At 41.2% G+C, this 16615-nt stretch overlaps 1 protein-coding gene and 1 long non-coding RNA gene across 7 annotated transcripts in view; one reads left to right on the top strand and one right to left on the bottom strand.

The window, feature by feature from the left end:
* Nucleotides 1–10486, top strand: part of BZW2 (basic leucine zipper and W2 domains 2) — an 80811-nt gene extending 70325 nt beyond the window's left edge. For all 6 annotated transcript variants that reach the window (XM_054020373.1, XM_054020372.1, XM_054020375.1 and 3 more), the window contains 2 exons: nt 6734–6856; nt 10034–10486. In XM_054020373.1, the coding sequence (XP_053876348.1) occupies nt 6734–6856; nt 10034–10089 (179 nt within the window). In that variant the 3' untranslated portion in view covers nt 10090–10486. The remainder of the gene's footprint in view (nt 1–6733; nt 6857–10033) is intronic.
* Nucleotides 937–16615, bottom strand: part of LOC128832774 (uncharacterized) — a 38134-nt gene continuing 22455 nt past the window's right edge. The window contains exon 3 of the long non-coding RNA XR_008444050.1: nt 937–6260. This is a non-coding gene — a long non-coding RNA (uncharacterized LOC128832774). The remainder of the gene's footprint in view (nt 6261–16615) is intronic.

The raw sequence follows: 16615 nt of genomic DNA, 5'->3' as shown, positions 1-16615 counted from the left end.
TTACCGCGTTATAGGTGAAACTGCGTTATATTGAACTTGCTTTGATCCACCGGAGTGCGCAGCCCCGCCCCCCTGGAGCACTGCTTTACTGCGTTATATCCGAATTCGTGTTATATCGGGTCACGTTATATCGAGGTAAAGGTGTATTTAGATTCTGAAGCTGTTCTCTCAGGTCTGTGCAGAAACCACTTAAACCATCCAGAGATAGAATTGCTCCTGTATAAGGAGATTCTCCACTGCCGTAGAGATGGAGGAGGTGGCATAGTTACTTCTTACACCAGCCCACCCCTTCACCGATGATGTAAGTGTGTGGGGAGGGGGAGGGGAAAGTTACAGGCATTTAGCGTGTTGGAGTGGCTATGGTAGACCTGAGTTCTTCTAGACCTGCTGGCGTCAAGGACCTTATACCAGCAGTAAGCTAAAGCAGATTCCTCCTGCTCAAACATATGCTGGTGCTGGTGGCCCTAAATCATGGAGGAGGGGAGGGGTAATCAATTTCATCTTGAAAAGAACAGTGATCAAGGTTTGTCTTTTGGCTTCTATATGGGCATTATTCTGTTCCCATTGATGTCCCCGGAAAATCTTGCCTTGACTTTAATGGAAGCAGGATCGGGCCATAGCTAGGCACTGTCAGATCCTTGGAGAAGCCATTATTTCCAGGATTTTTTTTTTTTTTTTATAGTATAGATGGTTTCTTAGTAGGTTTATTCAGTTCAGGTTGTCATAGAGACTAATAGTCTTGCACTGCATGTGAGAGGTGGGTGATAAGCAGTTTGTTCTGACATTCTTGCTATAAATAGTTGAAGGGGGAAAATCAGTGAGACTAGAAATGCTCGGTATAGATTTTTTTTTTGCATATTGTGTGTTCACGTATACTTTCAAAAACACACACAACTGATGACTAAAGTATTCATATAGGTTTTCAGAAAGCAGAAATAAGTGAGTCAACAATATTTATTCCCATCCTTATTATGTCTACATAAACTGACACCAGTAGTTTTAAAAAATAGAAAATGTGACCATTTGAGAAAAATTAAGACGTAACAAGACACAAACATTCTAATTTGATTTTCTTTCGTGCATCCTCAGTAGATTGTGTTCTAGCCTTAGTTCACGCTGTATATGCTGGATGAGCATTGTAACTTTTCTGCATGTCATTTAACTTAAGTGCCCCAAATGATAACATAAATAGTTCAAGTAGGTTTGTCTTCAGTTTGTGGTGTAAGGGACCTAAAATGAATTTAAATAAGTAACAATGTAAATGTGAGAGGAACAAAGCTATTGAGAATTATTTGTACAGTTGTTATGGATAATATCTTTAATATACATTTCCTCATAAAAGCAACATACACATATCTGGTGAAAAATTATAACAAGTAATAAGTTTGAGCCCAATTCAGAATATAGCAGTGATTACAGTCAGGACTGGGACAGCCAGGCTGTCCCCATCTTCTGATGCCCCCAAAACTGCTCAGACTTGATTTCTTCTTGTGTGTGAGCTGTATTTTATTCTAAGCCTGTCCACCAACCCCAGTACAGTGCAACATCACAGTTTTAACTTCACTTCTTTCAGCCTTTCTTTGCCAGGGTCCTAGGAGAAAAGGAGGTCTCCCTCTCTAGGGAGCTCCTTCATTCCAGGCTCAGCTAGCCCTGTCTTCCTCTCTCTTGTAACCCTTCCTTCCTGGGTTTTTATCAGGTTGGTCAGGGGGGGAGAGGGGAGGAAAGACACTAATTGAGGCTACAGTGATCAGAGTGCTGACCTGTCAGATCTCAGCACTCTGTCACAAGGTCCACCAATAATGATGATAAAAAAGGGTTTTTATATCCACACTTGCTTGGAAATAGACTCCAGGCTGAATTTAACAGACTGTACAGTGTTGACGGCATCATGGATTATTATCTGTGTTTTTACTCTAAAATCTGTCCCTTTTGTAATGTACAAATACAGGGCCAGATTTCTTCATGCAGTGTGGCAGCTTTGTGCCACATTGCTTGGCATAATCTGACCTTTAAAGCCAATTTAACAAGCCCAGAGAGGATCATCCTAGTGTAAAGGGTATCCTCTAGTGATTTAGAGATGATCTAGGGGCCCCTGCATTATTATGCCTCCCTGCTGCTGGCATAGAATGGAAAAGGGATGTGACCAGGATATCCCTGAGCTATGCCAATCCTAGACTGTAGGTTGCCCCTGCTTCCACTGCACCCCAGTGTAAGTTAGATCAACACAGTCCAGACAGATGAACAGAGCAGGATCAGAGGAGTCTGAAGGTGAGCCTTAAGCAAGTTTTGAACAACCCCCCAGATCCATATGGTGTTCATTTCAGCCTCAGCTGAAGGGTCTGGGTGCTAATCTTTCATTACTGTTCAAGAGAGTTTGCATATATAATCTCTTTTAGTTGATATAATTGTAAACTCATATTCAAATGTGGTAATTATTTATAAGGACCTCCACATTGCTGATCCACTGTCAGTTTAGCAGTAAAAACATCAATCACATTCTTCCAACTTTTGAAAGTTTTAAATCCAGGAATGAATAATAAAACAAGACCTTTAAGAAGTTATGTATTGGAGCTCTAATTATAAGAAATTCTAGGCCACGTAGGGCCTTTGAGACCTGATTCAAATCCCATTGAATATGTTGGGAGTTTGCTATTGATTTCAACATGAGAAGGATCAAGTCCCTTATCAGTGCAAAAGACCAAAAATGTTCTGTTCTGTGTATATATTTTATTTATATTTATAAGAAATATGTAAAAGAGAACCCTTTACACTCTTAAAGGTACAATTAATGATAAACAGAGGCTGGCAATTGCTCACTGACAATGCAACCCCAACAGCAACACACATCTAAGAAAAAATTAATAAGCCTCATTGTTCCCCCAGATCTCTACTGGCCAGCCATCATACGTAAGAGGACATACGCTTTCAGTCAATTCTAAATCGCCTAGAACATCTTCATTTCTGGCTGAATTATAGTAGGAAAATACTGAACATAATTAACATTGGATTGCGTATTACAGTACGTTCATTAACCACAGAATCCCCTGTAGCTCTACTAAATTTATCTCTAACTTAGAGATCCGGGATGAAATCTTGGCCACACTGTAGTCTATGTCCAAACTTCTGTTGACTTGAGTGGGATCAGGATTTCATCCTTGAAGAACAAATGTTCATAACATGGAATAAAACCTTTTTTCTGTTTTTTAAATGCCACTAAAGCTATATTTTATTAAGTTTCTGGCTGCAGAACCTCCTGAAGAGATGGAAAGAATTGGGAGCTCCCATGGGAGAATACTCCCACTTGCTGCACCTGACCGATGCCTTAAAGATGCTAATGATTTTATTTTGCTCTTGTCTCCATTTTGGAGTCTTTATAACAAACAAACATTCAAACCACCTCTCTGAACATACAATCTATTAATCCTCCACTTAAGGAGATATTCAAGCTACAATTTACACACAATAATTTTCCATGGGGTAAATGTCATTATCTCTACTCAATTATTCCATTTACCTTCCCTAGGAAGTGGAAGATGGCTTATGAACCTTTCACAGCAGAAAATACACACAAAAGAAATGCAAGCATTTTGCCACAATTAAACTGTGGGTAACATTACTTGAATAATAATAATGATAATCAAAAAGCACCATCTAAGGTTCTGTCTTTGCTGCAGTTAACTCAAGTTAACTCCTTTCAAGTTAGGCTGCCTCGAGTGAGAGCAGCCACACTGCGAAACACATGAACTACAGTGCGATTGTGTTAGCAGCTGACAAGTTGTGCAAGTGAACCTGTAGTCTGTACCAGCCTGTGGGCCCCTTAACTTGAGTTAAAAGCACCACCACACTCAAGTTAAGGGTTTTTGTGTATGGACAGGACTTGAGCTAGGGGCAATACTTACGTTATAGTTCAAGTTAACTCTGCAGTGAAGACATCCTTATCAAGTGCTTTGGGACCTCTCCCTTTCATGACTGATTTAACCTGGGGCTCTGGTGGTGGGTGGTTGGAGTAGTAGTTAGCTGCACTGGCAGGGAAACCAGCTCTGGATCTCCAGGGGGGCTGACATCACCCGGGGCAGTGGATGTAACAACAGAACCGTGCCAACAACTAAATTCAGCTGAAACTATTGCAGCATGTAAAAAGTAATTGTCATCATCTTTAATCAGAAATAACTAAAATAAATCACCCCCAGTATTCCCATTGCTTCAGAGCAACCTAGGGCTATCATTAACTATACCCTGCCCTGGCTGATTGCTTAATTGAGCATCTCTGCACTAACAGGAGAATATTATCCCTTACAAACACTGGAGGCATGAATGGATTACCAATGATGTTTCTCAGAAATGAAAGGAAAGACGTGATTGTCATTTCTGTAACAGAAGGTATTTTTATTCCTTCGCTGGGTGCATTTTCTGTCAGTGCAGGAACATTCACTTCATTTTAGTACCAGAGAATCATATGCAGGCAAATCTCTTCCCCATCACCTGGGGGCCATTCTCATCTTTCAGGCAGGTAATGAGACTTTGCTGTCCTGGATTTAGACCTATCTAATTTTTGTAATGCTTGACCACTAGAATGGGCTCTACTATTGTTGCAAATCCACCATCCTCAGAGCCCCAGTTCAGGAAAGCACTTAAACATGTGCATAACTGTAGGCACTTACATGGTGTACTGAGTAAGGGCCAACAATTCCATTTGCAACATTTTTCCATACCTATGACCCAGTCTTATAAAAGATTCAATCCTTTCCCCACCCCTGCTTAGCCAGAAAGAAATGGAGGCTAGTCACAACATCCTTCTCTCCCAGGGGTTATGATGTACAGGTTGAGAATCTATATCATAGGTTGCTGTATTTCTTAGAATTTCATGCATGCGCTATACAGTATATTGGAGTACAGTGTTTTTTCATGAAGAAATTATATTTGTAATCTCTATTAAAAGTTCCATGTAAATACTTTGTAGCTTGTATGCTCTAAATGAAAGTCCAAATGTGTGTTATAGACATAATGCCAGCAAAATGCTGGAGCCATAGTAAAGAATATTGGGTTGACAATTGTTTAATGCCAAATGTCACATCTTCCCTATAATTTTTATTTAGTTCCTGTATCTATTTATTTCTCATGACTCTACCATTTTTATTACTTTTGAGTACATGTTCCAAGTGCAAAATAGTGGATTTTTTGTTATTCAGCTACATTTCTAGCTAAATATTGGAACCGAATTTTTACAAGGGGAGAGAATGATAATTGTAGGTACAAGTAGTCATAGTCTTAAACAGGAATTTTGTAGTCTTGTGGGTGCACGCGTGCACACACACACACACAACTGTGCCACCACACTGTTTTCAAAAGGTGCGACACTCCTGCTCTTCATCTACCTTCAGCTTGTTTGTTGTATGATACTGCCAAATTGGATGATGGCTTTTGATAGTAAAAGATATTTGTGAGACAAGAGAGACTTCTAAACACATTTCACTTGTTTTCACCAGATTTGAAATCTCCAGGAAGACCCAAGTGTATTCAACTTCCACCTATGAGTGACTGGTTGGCTTAGAGCATTTGTAATTAGTTCTACATTATCAGCTCAAATAGTTCCAGGTCACTACTATCTATTTGCTGTTCCACAGCTTATGTGAAGTGAGTCTGTGGTCTCAGTCCTGTTTCTATTTGCACAGATGTTTTAAAGATGTTTGTTCATTTTATTTCATTATAATTGATACAGTTAATTTTCTTCTGTCCTTCACTGCTGGCATCTGCCTATAGTCTTTGTGCTACAGTAGAATATGGCTGCGTCCTGGTCTTCAGCAGAGTAGCAAGGGCTATCCCATATTCCTGGTATACTAGGCAACACTGAAGAACCTGATGTAAATCACTTCCAAAAATGTGCAGATTATGAGGGGCAGAGGAGGAGTATGTTAGTTTGACCAGTACATGAAAATGAAAATGGTGGCGACAACTAAAGGTGCTGTTTTTATTCTGGCCTCCGTGTCATCCAATGGCCCTGAAGGCTAAAGTTCATCACAGATATTGGCTTCACGACAGTCACTTATTCAGCTGCAAGACTTCATTGAATGGCAGAAGCTCTGTCACTTGGGCTAGAGGCTTATTGTTTCATATCAGCTAGGATCAGTGGGCATCCTAGCACGGTTTATTCAGCCTGATGTTCCTCTTGTCCTCAATTATTTTTTTCTTGACACTTAGAAGAAGAGTTCTGGGAGCATGGTCCTTTTAAATGATTCCCCTGATGACTGCTGTTTAATCAGCTGGGAAAGATAAGACACTTCCATTAGGATGGGATTTTTGTTAATTTTTTTCTTTCACAATTCTAGCAGTTTTACTCTTGCATAGCTCTATGAGTCAGCAGCAAAAGAAACTACAGCATTTCTTACTGAGGTGAGTCCTAAGATATACAGGTAGAGGTTATTGACTTCCTTTGCAATTGGTGTGTCATATATCTCTTATTTAAAGCCAATTGAATAGAGGAGTAATTACTATTTACAGAAGCATGACACTGAATGGTTTATTTTAACACTGGCCTATTTAGTTAATGACTGACTTTACAGTATGGGACACAGCTGGGATCCCTCTAAGGCGATATGCTGCAACTGTAGCCTAGTGTCATCTCACTCTGATCAGTGTGATTCACTTCTTACTGCCTCAAAACCTAGACGTTTTTCAATTGTCTTCTGTCTTATAAAAATATGCTGATCTTTGCAACCACTGCTCTGAATTGCAGCTGATGTCCTGAGTGAAGAAGCCATCCTGAAGTGGTACAAAGAAGCACATCTTGCTAAAGGCAAAAGTGTATTTCTTGACCAGATGAAGAAATTTGTTGAGTGGCTGCAAAATGCTGAAGAAGGTACAATTCCATTTACGTTAACAGTATTTAGTAGCCCCTTGGCAATTCCATTTTGAAGATGTTAGTTGTATTATAGTAGTGCCTACAAGTTCCAGTCATGACCATGACCCCACTGTGCTAGGTACTGTACAGATGTATGGTAAAAGACCGTACCTGCTCTAAATTGTTTATGATCTTAGTCTTTAGAAGGCAGGCACCACTGACTATTTTTCAGGTCATTAATGGAGTCCATACGAAGTCTCGAGTTCTTAAAATTCCATGTGTCCTGCAGTGTGAATTTCACTGAATTCCTGAATGAGAACAGCAATCATAAAGGCACAAGGACTGTAGTTACTGTTAAAAAGGAATAATGGGAAGGGAAATAAATGGGTGTTTGGGCCCACATTTCCTTTTTTCTGGTGCCCTACAATGGTAAACATTTTCCTTCTGGTATAAGAACAGGTGAACTGTCCCTTTAAAGCAGGGATCGGCAACCTCTGGCACACGGCTTGCCAGGGTAAGCCCCCTGGCGGGCCAGGGCGCTTTGTTTACCTGCCATGTCCACAGGTTTGGCTGATCACGGCTCCCACTGGCACCGGTTCGCCGCTCCAGGCCAACAGAGGCGTCGAGAAGCAGCGGCCAGCACATCCCACGCCGCTTCCCGCAGCTCCCATTGGCCTGGAACGGCGAACCACAGCCAGTAGGAGCCGCAATCGGCCGAACCTGCGGACGCGGCAGGTAAACAAACCGGTCCGGCCCACCAGGAGGCTTACCCTGGCGGGCCGCGGGCCAAAGGTTGCCGATCCCTGCTTTAAAGACTGCCCCATGTTAGTTATGTTGAGTGGCAGGTGTATATTTATCACTCTTCACTTGCCCCCTCTCTTCTGCTCAGTTCAAACTGATAATTTGACACACTGTTTCCTTCAATTTCTTGGGGCTGCTGATTATCTGTGGCTGCTAAACACAGTAGTATCAGGTTATCAAACGTTATTATTAATCAGAATTTTATGGAGGGATTATGAACAGCAATTCCACTACATAGAGGTCAGCATAACTGAACGATTGTCCTTTTAACACACACCTTGGTATATTAAACCGTGACCAATTAAAATGTTTGCATTTCAGGCAGGAGTCTTACACTGTCTTTATTCTCCCACTGCTACTCCTTTACTTGAGTGCAGGGGCATGCGCAAGGGTGGGCAAGCAGGGGCTCAGCCCACCCCCAGTCAGTGGGGGGCACAGAAGTCCTCTGGGGCTAGGGCGGGGAGAGCGAACTGCTCTGTCCCAAGGGCTAGGGAGGAAGGGAGAGCCAGCTCCACTGGCACTGGGGCCGCTGGGGGAAGGGGGAGAACTAGCTCAACCTGCTGTAGCTGGGAGAGCCAGCTCCTCGGCCCCAAGCAGGGACAGGAAAAGACAGAAACCAGGGCCGTAGGGGGACGGAGGGAGAGGCAGCTCCATTGGCACCAGGGCTGCAGTAGGCTCCTCCCACCCACTACTGTAATAGATTCCTAACCTCTGGCTGAGTTACTGAGGTCCTCAAATTGTGACCCAAACCCCCTGATGCAGAGGAAGGCGAAAACACTCCAGGGTCTCTGCCAATCTGACCCACAGGAAAATTTCTTCCCAACCCCAAATATGGTGATCAGTTAGACGCAGATCATCATACCATCCCCTCCATAAATATATCAAGCTCAGTCTTGAAGCCAGTTAGGTTTTTTGCCCACACTGCTCCCCTTGGAAGGCTATTCCAGAACTTCACTCCTCTGTTGGTTAGAAACTTTTGTCTAATTTCAAGCCTAAACCTGTGGATGGCCAGTTTATACCCATTTGTTCTTGAGTCCACATTGGTCCTTAACTTAAATAACTCCTCTCCCTCCCTGGTATATATCCCTCTGGTGTATTTATAGAGAGCAATCATGTCTCCCCTCAGCCTTCTTTTGGTTAGGCTAAACAAGCCAAGCTCTTTGAATCTCCTCTCATAAGGTAGGTTTTCCATTCCTCGCATCATCCTAGTAGCCCTTCTCTGCACCTGTTCTAGTTTGAATTCATCTTAAACATAGGAGACCAGAATTGCACACACTACTCCAGATGAGATCTCACCAGTGTCTTGTACAATGGGACTAACACTTCCCTGTCTCTATTGGAAATACCTCGTTTGATGCATCCTAATACTGCATTAGCCGTTTTCACAGCCGCATCACAGTGGTGGCTCATAGTCATCCTGTGATCAACCAATACACCCAGGTCTTTCTCCTCCTCTCACTTCCAACGGATACATCCCCAGCTTATAGCAAAAATTCTTGTTGTTAGTTCCTAAATGTGTGACTTTACACTTTGCACAATTAAATTTGGCCTGAGAAGTTTGGTTTGCAATTGAATTGCATTTGCAACATACTTTCCTCAGAAGTGAACAATAAGTCAGAGATTCAGCATAATGTAAACTTTTTCACTTGATTTTAGTTGGCAGTTTGGGGATGTGTGGTGTTTTATTTAGATTTTTGATAGCAAATATATGGCATGCGTCTAAGTCTAATTGTACTGCCACCTACAGTTTTGTGAACAGACTGTATCATAATACATAGTCTTCAGAAACTGATTTATCTGATAGAGCACATCAGCTGCAGTATGTAACTTGTATTCTGGACAGCAGCAATCCCACCTGGACAGATAGATTAGAGTTACAGATGGATAATTATTGTTTTTTATTAAATTTAACCAGTGTATACTTGATCTCAGTTTATTTTGTGGGAAAGTTAGGTCTAGATTATCCATAGTGAACCAATTCTGTTCTAAATATAGACCTGTACAACTGAGTAGAATTAGGCGTTCTGTCTGCAGTATTCAGAGTGGTACCATGTTAGTCTGTATCAGCAAAAACAAAGAGGAGTCCTTGTGGCACCTTAGAGACTAACAAATTTATTTGGGCATAAGCTTGGGTTTTAGCCAACGAAAGCTTATGCCCAAATACATTTGTTAGTCTCTAAGGTGTCACAAGAACTCCTCTTTTTTTTTTTCTGCAGTATGTTTCTTGCGGAGCTGCTTTCAATGATCTGACTGCCCTCCCTAGGAAATGTGATATGAGGCTAATTTTTATTCAAATCTTTTACTGTTGCTATTTACAGAAATAATGATATAACTGTCACTGTAAATCCAGTTCAAAAAGAGCAGAAAAGTTTTACTTTTCTTTTTACCTCATAGAATCAGAATCTGAAGGCGAGGAGAATGAAGATGGTTCAACAAAGCACAATCTCTAGGCTCCTGCCAAATGCTCTTTGGGAATGCCGTATTGTTCAAGCAAAACAGGTTTTACTTCAGTGTCCTACAAAAAACTCAAGGCTAGGCTTTCCTTTTGTTTAGAAGAATAAAGTTCTTTAATGGAGCCCTGAGGCATTAGATGCTCTCCTTGGGACTCTGCCTAAGTTAGTGCACAGTGAGTCAGAGTTAGACATTCAGCAAGGAGCCATATAGGAAAAGTGAAATGAAATTCTTATGGACTCCTTTTTTATCAGCAATCTTTTTAGGTACTGTGATATGTGAACACTCCTATGTCTGTTTATAGAATTGGTTGATCTGTGTTTGTCGCTTAATATTAGCTTGTGTATGTGACTTGACACCACTTTTTTTTTTGAATAAATGGCTTTTTGTATCTTAGTTCATTTGTTCTCAGTGCATTTGTTTCGTAGACTTATTGTCTGCCACTGAACACATTAAGATTTATCTTTTCTTCAGTGAAAACTGGGTAACAGGCTATTCTGAGACTTCCTCTACTCATTTTTTTTGTATTTTTAAAATTCACTATTCACAAAGCCACAGTTAGTTAAGGATAGGCAGCAAGCCCATTTTCCCCCTCAATTTTGGCTGACCCAGTGTGGTTCTGGTCAGACTATCCTGATACCTGGACAAATCTTGGTATTGTCAATCTGCTAATAATGCAAAGAAAATGCAAAACTGCAAGCTGTGTTGATCTGGACCTTTACATGTACAATATTTGCACATGCAACAAATCAATATTGTGGGCCCAATCTAATGGCATACAATAATTGGTAATCACCAGATTTTCATGAACAAAATAATTACACATATAAATCTGGTGGTTGCCAATTTAAATATAACTAAAATTTTTCACATGCAAATTTGAGGTTTCCTATACAACTATGTAGGTTAATGTCCCCCACCCACTAGTCACTTGTGTACAGAAACATCCCTATTCACCCCATGAAGCCAGCATTCTTTAACTATTCCATTGGCCTAGATTTTCATTGTTCACTATTCCAATACCTCCACAATAACTGGAATACAGAGAGGCCCCTTCTTGATAGCTTGTATGCAAATAACTTTTAAAATGTATGTTATATACTTAAATCTCTTAATTGATCTGAAGTCTTTGCTATGGTAGACATATGAAGACTAAAACAATGGTGTAGTGAAAAGCTACTACAAGTGTGCACTTCACAATTTTCAAATATATAAACTTCTATTTGTTATTTTAATATAAAGGGGTTAAGTCCACATTGTGGTGAATGATCCCAGTAGGGTTTAGAAAGTCTTTTTTAATCATAGAAGGGCAAAAGAGGATCATTAATCAGAAGAGTAGCAATGCAGTTAGTAACTCTAAAACTACCCAACAGATTGGGGTTTGTTTGAAAAGTATTACATGCAAATAGTTCCTGCAGTGCATCCAACAGGTAAATTCTTGTCTCAATATATACCCAGCCTTAACTGCAGGCAGCATGCATCAGGCAGAGAATAAATTCTCTTGTGTGCCACCTTTCAGCCAAGAACAACAGTTTTGCAGCAGAAATCGATCTAACAGAATATATAAAATAGACCTTTTCAGTAACCATAGTAGAACTAGCAGGCACCAGGATAATTACATTATTTATAATGGAAAACTGAGGCAATGACAGAACACAGCTGGACCTAAAGGGGTTTTTAATGTCTACAGAAACAAACTTACCACAGCCATCATGGTGGTATTTGCATCAGCTCTGCTGCTGAACTGTTATATTAATACACCTCTACCTCGATACAACGCTGTCCTCGGGAGCCAAAAAATCTCACCGTGTTATAGGTGAAACCGTGTTATATTGAACTTGCTTTGATCCACCGGAGTGCGCAGCCCAACCCCCCGGAGCATTGCTTTACCGCGTTGTATCCAAATTCGTGTTATATCGGGTCACGTATCGAGGTAGCAGTGTATAATGCTCCTTCTGAATAAGTTTATCAAAGCATAAAATGAACATACAGTTAGGGTATGCAAAAGAATTATACATTTGTGTTAACCTGAAAATCAGGATACCTTCAAAGGTTCCAATCCAGCATAATGTGCAAAAAGGTATAATAATCCTGCCTTCAGCATGTGTCTCTCTATTTCTATCTATAGAGGATGACATTGTCGAAGGTGGGCATGACAACCATGCTCACAAAATGTATATGCGCCTTTTATCCTCCCTAAAAATCTTTGTCTACTGGAAAAAGGGACATACATGCATGTGCAGTTATGTATCGTTCATGTCCAGTTATGGGTCTTCACAGGTACCGTGTGGATCTGTGTAAACTACTGGTAACTGTGTTGCGTCCCTCTCTGTGCCTAATGTAAAGAGAAGGTGAGCCTGTTAAAGCCCCCCACTGACAAATAACTGGCTCTGTAGTTCAAGCTGTAGAGACTCATGCTTTTAGCTTCCCTTCTGCAATCCCTGGAATCACTCCAGATTGCGACTTTCACATATGTCCAGGTGTTTTGGATGTAACAGGTGAATAGTTCTTTAAAGCCCTTGTCCAGCGTATGTTCTGGAAGCTGAATGTTGTTCTCCTAGATAAGTATTTTTAGAATAGCTTTTCCTCAAAATGAATTGATGCATCGAAGTGTATATAAATTAAGGCCTTGACAAAAGTCTCAAATGAGAATTTGGGCAACACATTGAATTTAACTTTGAGACGGGGTGGAGAACAATGTTGATCTTGATTTCCTGACTCTTGGTCAAAAGCTCAGCATTATTGGAACACAACATTTAATATCAATAGTTCATATCCCTCTGCTGGAGATATGCAGATTTGGATCAACACTTCAGGTGGTATTAAGATCCAGGGTTAGTCTTCGAATGGTGTGATTGTTGAATAAGAATGTTCTGTATATAAATATGCTTCACGATGCAATAGCAATTTATTTCAAAACATCAGTAGACAGTGTTTAAATGCTAGAACTAAAAATATCAATCTCCTCTTTAAAATAGACCGCCATGTGGGGAAGGAGCCTGGATGTGACCTTGGATGGTTGTTTGGTATAGTTGGGGAAAATATGGAACAGGTTTTTTGGGGGTAGGTGGGGAGGGATTGTTAGGGAGCTTCTCCCATGCAGACCCAGAAAAGCTAAGCACTCATTAACTCTACTGAATGCACATCATCTTTGAAAAATCAGGCTACTCGTCTTCAAAGAAGTTTTAGAAAATTTGAATCCTTAATCTTTGGCTGATACATGACAGCGCAGAAAAAGTTATTTGTGAGGGCACGCTTTTAATATTTAACACTACAATTTGACAGCTCCACACAGAGACACTTGGACTGCTGCTGTGAGCGTGGTTTGGTGGATGGGTAATGTGTTCTACTGGAGGAATTCTGTGCCACTGTGCAATGCAGAATTTGTGCCCAATTAATGTTATGTACACAATTGGGGCTGCAGAGCTGCTGGCAGCCAATAGGAGCTGATGGACGCTGCAGAGCCCAGCTCACAGTGAGCAAAGCACCCAGCCTGGTGTGGATGGAGGCTCTGAACACTTTGGCTGCCCAGCTTTGATTATCTTCTACCTGGGGACAGGAGAGGGTCCAGGAGACCCAGCTCTGGCAAAGGGTGAGGGAGGGTAGGACCATACAGTGTCCCCCAGTGGGATAGTAAATAAGCTTGGGGGAGTAAAGGCTCTGGGGTAGGGGGGTGCGGGTGTGTGGGCTGGGAGGGTGGCCCACAGCTGGGCTCTGGAGGAGGAGGTTGCGGGTGTCTGAGCTCTGGGGGATACCACATAGCACCCTCCAGCACTCCCCAACTGGAACTGGGTTGTCATAGGAGTTTCTTGAACTCTCTACCCCTCAGGTGAATTTTTTGTTGTTGTTGCCTATAATGCTGACATCCTTGTTGACAGGTATTTTGAAATAAATTACCAAAATAACTGAAACTGATTATATTGTGTTATTTTGACAAATAAAATATGCAGAATTTTAAAATATTGTGTACAGAATTTTTAATTTTTTGGCACAGAATTCCCCCAGGAGTAAATGTGGTGTGGCCAAGGGACTATTACCTGTGGGACTTTCTCATCAGCAGGGGAAGGGAGTTATATGGACTGCTGCCAAAATTACTTGGGGGACGGTGTATTTTATGCTTAATTTACATATGTAATGCTGACAGCCCCTGTCATCATTAGCCAGGATCAAACCTATGATCACTGGAACTTAATGCATGAGCTTCTATTGCATGAGCTAAAAGACACATCTCCCTTAGCCAAGGCTATAGCAGACTCATAAATCTCTTGCTGTTCTAACTACCACTAGAGGATGATAGAGTACCAGACCAAGCAGGCATCTCTCTTCTCACCCTACAATCTCTCCAAGTTTGTCTGTTTTCTTCACCCCAATAAAGATTTATTTCTGTCTGATAAGGGCACCCAGGAAGGATCTGTTTAGTTTTTGCAGGTTTCTAGGTGAGGGCTTGAGGCAGTTTAGTTTTGTCAAGAGGGACCCAAAATATATTAAATCTGACCCTTTTTGCTGCCAATAACCACCTGACAGAAGGGCTCCACACATCTGCAGCTGAAGCATCTACGTCTCCACCCATAGGTTCCCAAATTATTCAGTGCCTGTAATAAAACTGGGCCCCTTATAAATAGCTGAATTTCAAAGTACAGTTTAAAAAGTCTCAAACTAATCCATGATAACAGGGAAATATACTGAGAAAGTGGCTTCCAAAAAGGAGTTATTTTATTCATGGTGCCATTGCATCACTATGTCTTGTAATGGTCATTTTTCAGACTGGAGAGAGGTAAATAGTGGTGTCCCCCAGGGGTCTGTACTGGGATCAGTACTGTTCAACATAGTCATAAATGAACTGGAAAAAGAGGTAAGCAGTGAGGTGGCAAAATTTGCAGATGATACAAAACTACTCAAGATAGTTAAGTCCAAAGCAGACTTCACTGCAAAGAGTTACAAAGGGATCACACAAAAATGGGTGACTGGGCAATAAAATGGCAGATGAAATTCAATGTTCATAAATGCAAAGTAATGCACATTGGAAAACATAATCCCAACTATACATATAAAATGATGGGGTCTAAATTAGCTGTTGCCTCTCAGAGTTCTTGGAGTCAGTGTGGATAGTTCTCTGAAAACATCCACTCTGTGCTGCGGCAGTCAAAAAGGTGAACAGAATGTTGGGAATCATTAAGAAAGGGATAAATAAGTCAGAAAATATATTGCCTCTATATAAACCCAGAGTACACCCACATCTTGAATACTGCGTGCAGATGTGGTTGCCCCATCTCAAAAAAATATATTGGAATTGGAAAAGATTCAGAAAAGGGCAACAAAATGATTAGGGGTAGGAGTGCAGTTTCTGAATTGGAACATTTCAGGCCCCTGATGGCCTTCATTACATGGCTTTTCAGTCAGCAATGAGCACTGGAGCGAATGACGGATCATCTAATGTGAAAGGGCTGTAAGGGGACAGCACCATTTTGCATCTTGAATCTGTCACTTCAATGTTGCCTAGCTGCTAGAATCCTGATTCTCTCAGCGCAAGTACCCCATTTAGCACCTCAGCATTAGCCATCACAGCTGAATGCTATGTATACCTGGCCTTTACATTTACAGCACCACACCACTTTAGAGTGCATCTATGCAGTAATATCCTTATTTTCATTTATATAAGATCATGATCCAAAACTCCATATGCTGGCACCTATTCATGTCAATAAATATTTTTGCAGAGCAAGGAGTTCATATGCATCAATAAAGCAAATATGTATACAATTCTGGTGAGAACCACCACACCAGTGTAATCCCAGTATAGCTTCGGGTGGGAAGTGAAGAATCCCTCCTCTGGGGCATTTTTGTTAAGCAGGATGTAGTTAATTTGTGTGGGATGCTAGTCTGAGGAAAAGTGACATCAGATCTTTAATGAATGAGGAGGAAGGATTTGGGGGTTATAAGCCTACAAAAAGAAAACACCCCCCCAACATCAGAGTGGTCCATAAAAACTACACTGACTCAGAGGGTAGAGAATACTGTATTCCTAACACCTCTCCCTGCAATACCTCCATTTCCCTAGAGATTTCCTATATAAGTAGTGACTGGAATTGACCCTGATAATTTATGAAAGTTGATGAATTTTCTCTATATCCCTAAAAGTTACTGGGATACATGGCATTTTGCATAACCCAGGTACCCTTAAAAGATGGTGAAAGGGGGGGGGGGGATAAGAGAACTCCGAAGTCTGAGACCCTTTGTCATAAGTTCAAAGTCATGCCACATCAGTAGTGACCAAAAGTAGTTACCATCTAAAGACTACTTGGGGACCCAGGTGAAGTAAATTGGTGCACTCGGTCCTCCTTCTAATGGACGAGCAACCATAAAACCCACCACCCTTGCACTCAGTTTCCAGTTGGTACTTTCAACTGAAAGGCCACTGCCTTTAAGAGCATGAAGATTAAACTTCCCTCTTGCCATTAGAGGTGGTTCCCCTCCATAGTAAGGCAGATGTTTGTTGAGGAGAAGCTAGACAGAGGCAGGAGCAGT

This window comes from Malaclemys terrapin, chromosome 2 (assembly GCF_027887155.1).
Source record: "Malaclemys terrapin pileata isolate rMalTer1 chromosome 2, rMalTer1.hap1, whole genome shotgun sequence".
Taxonomy (NCBI): domain Eukaryota; kingdom Metazoa; phylum Chordata; order Testudines; family Emydidae; genus Malaclemys; species Malaclemys terrapin.
The sequence above is the reverse complement of the archived record's forward strand: the minus strand, read 5'-3'. Positions and strand labels throughout refer to the sequence as shown.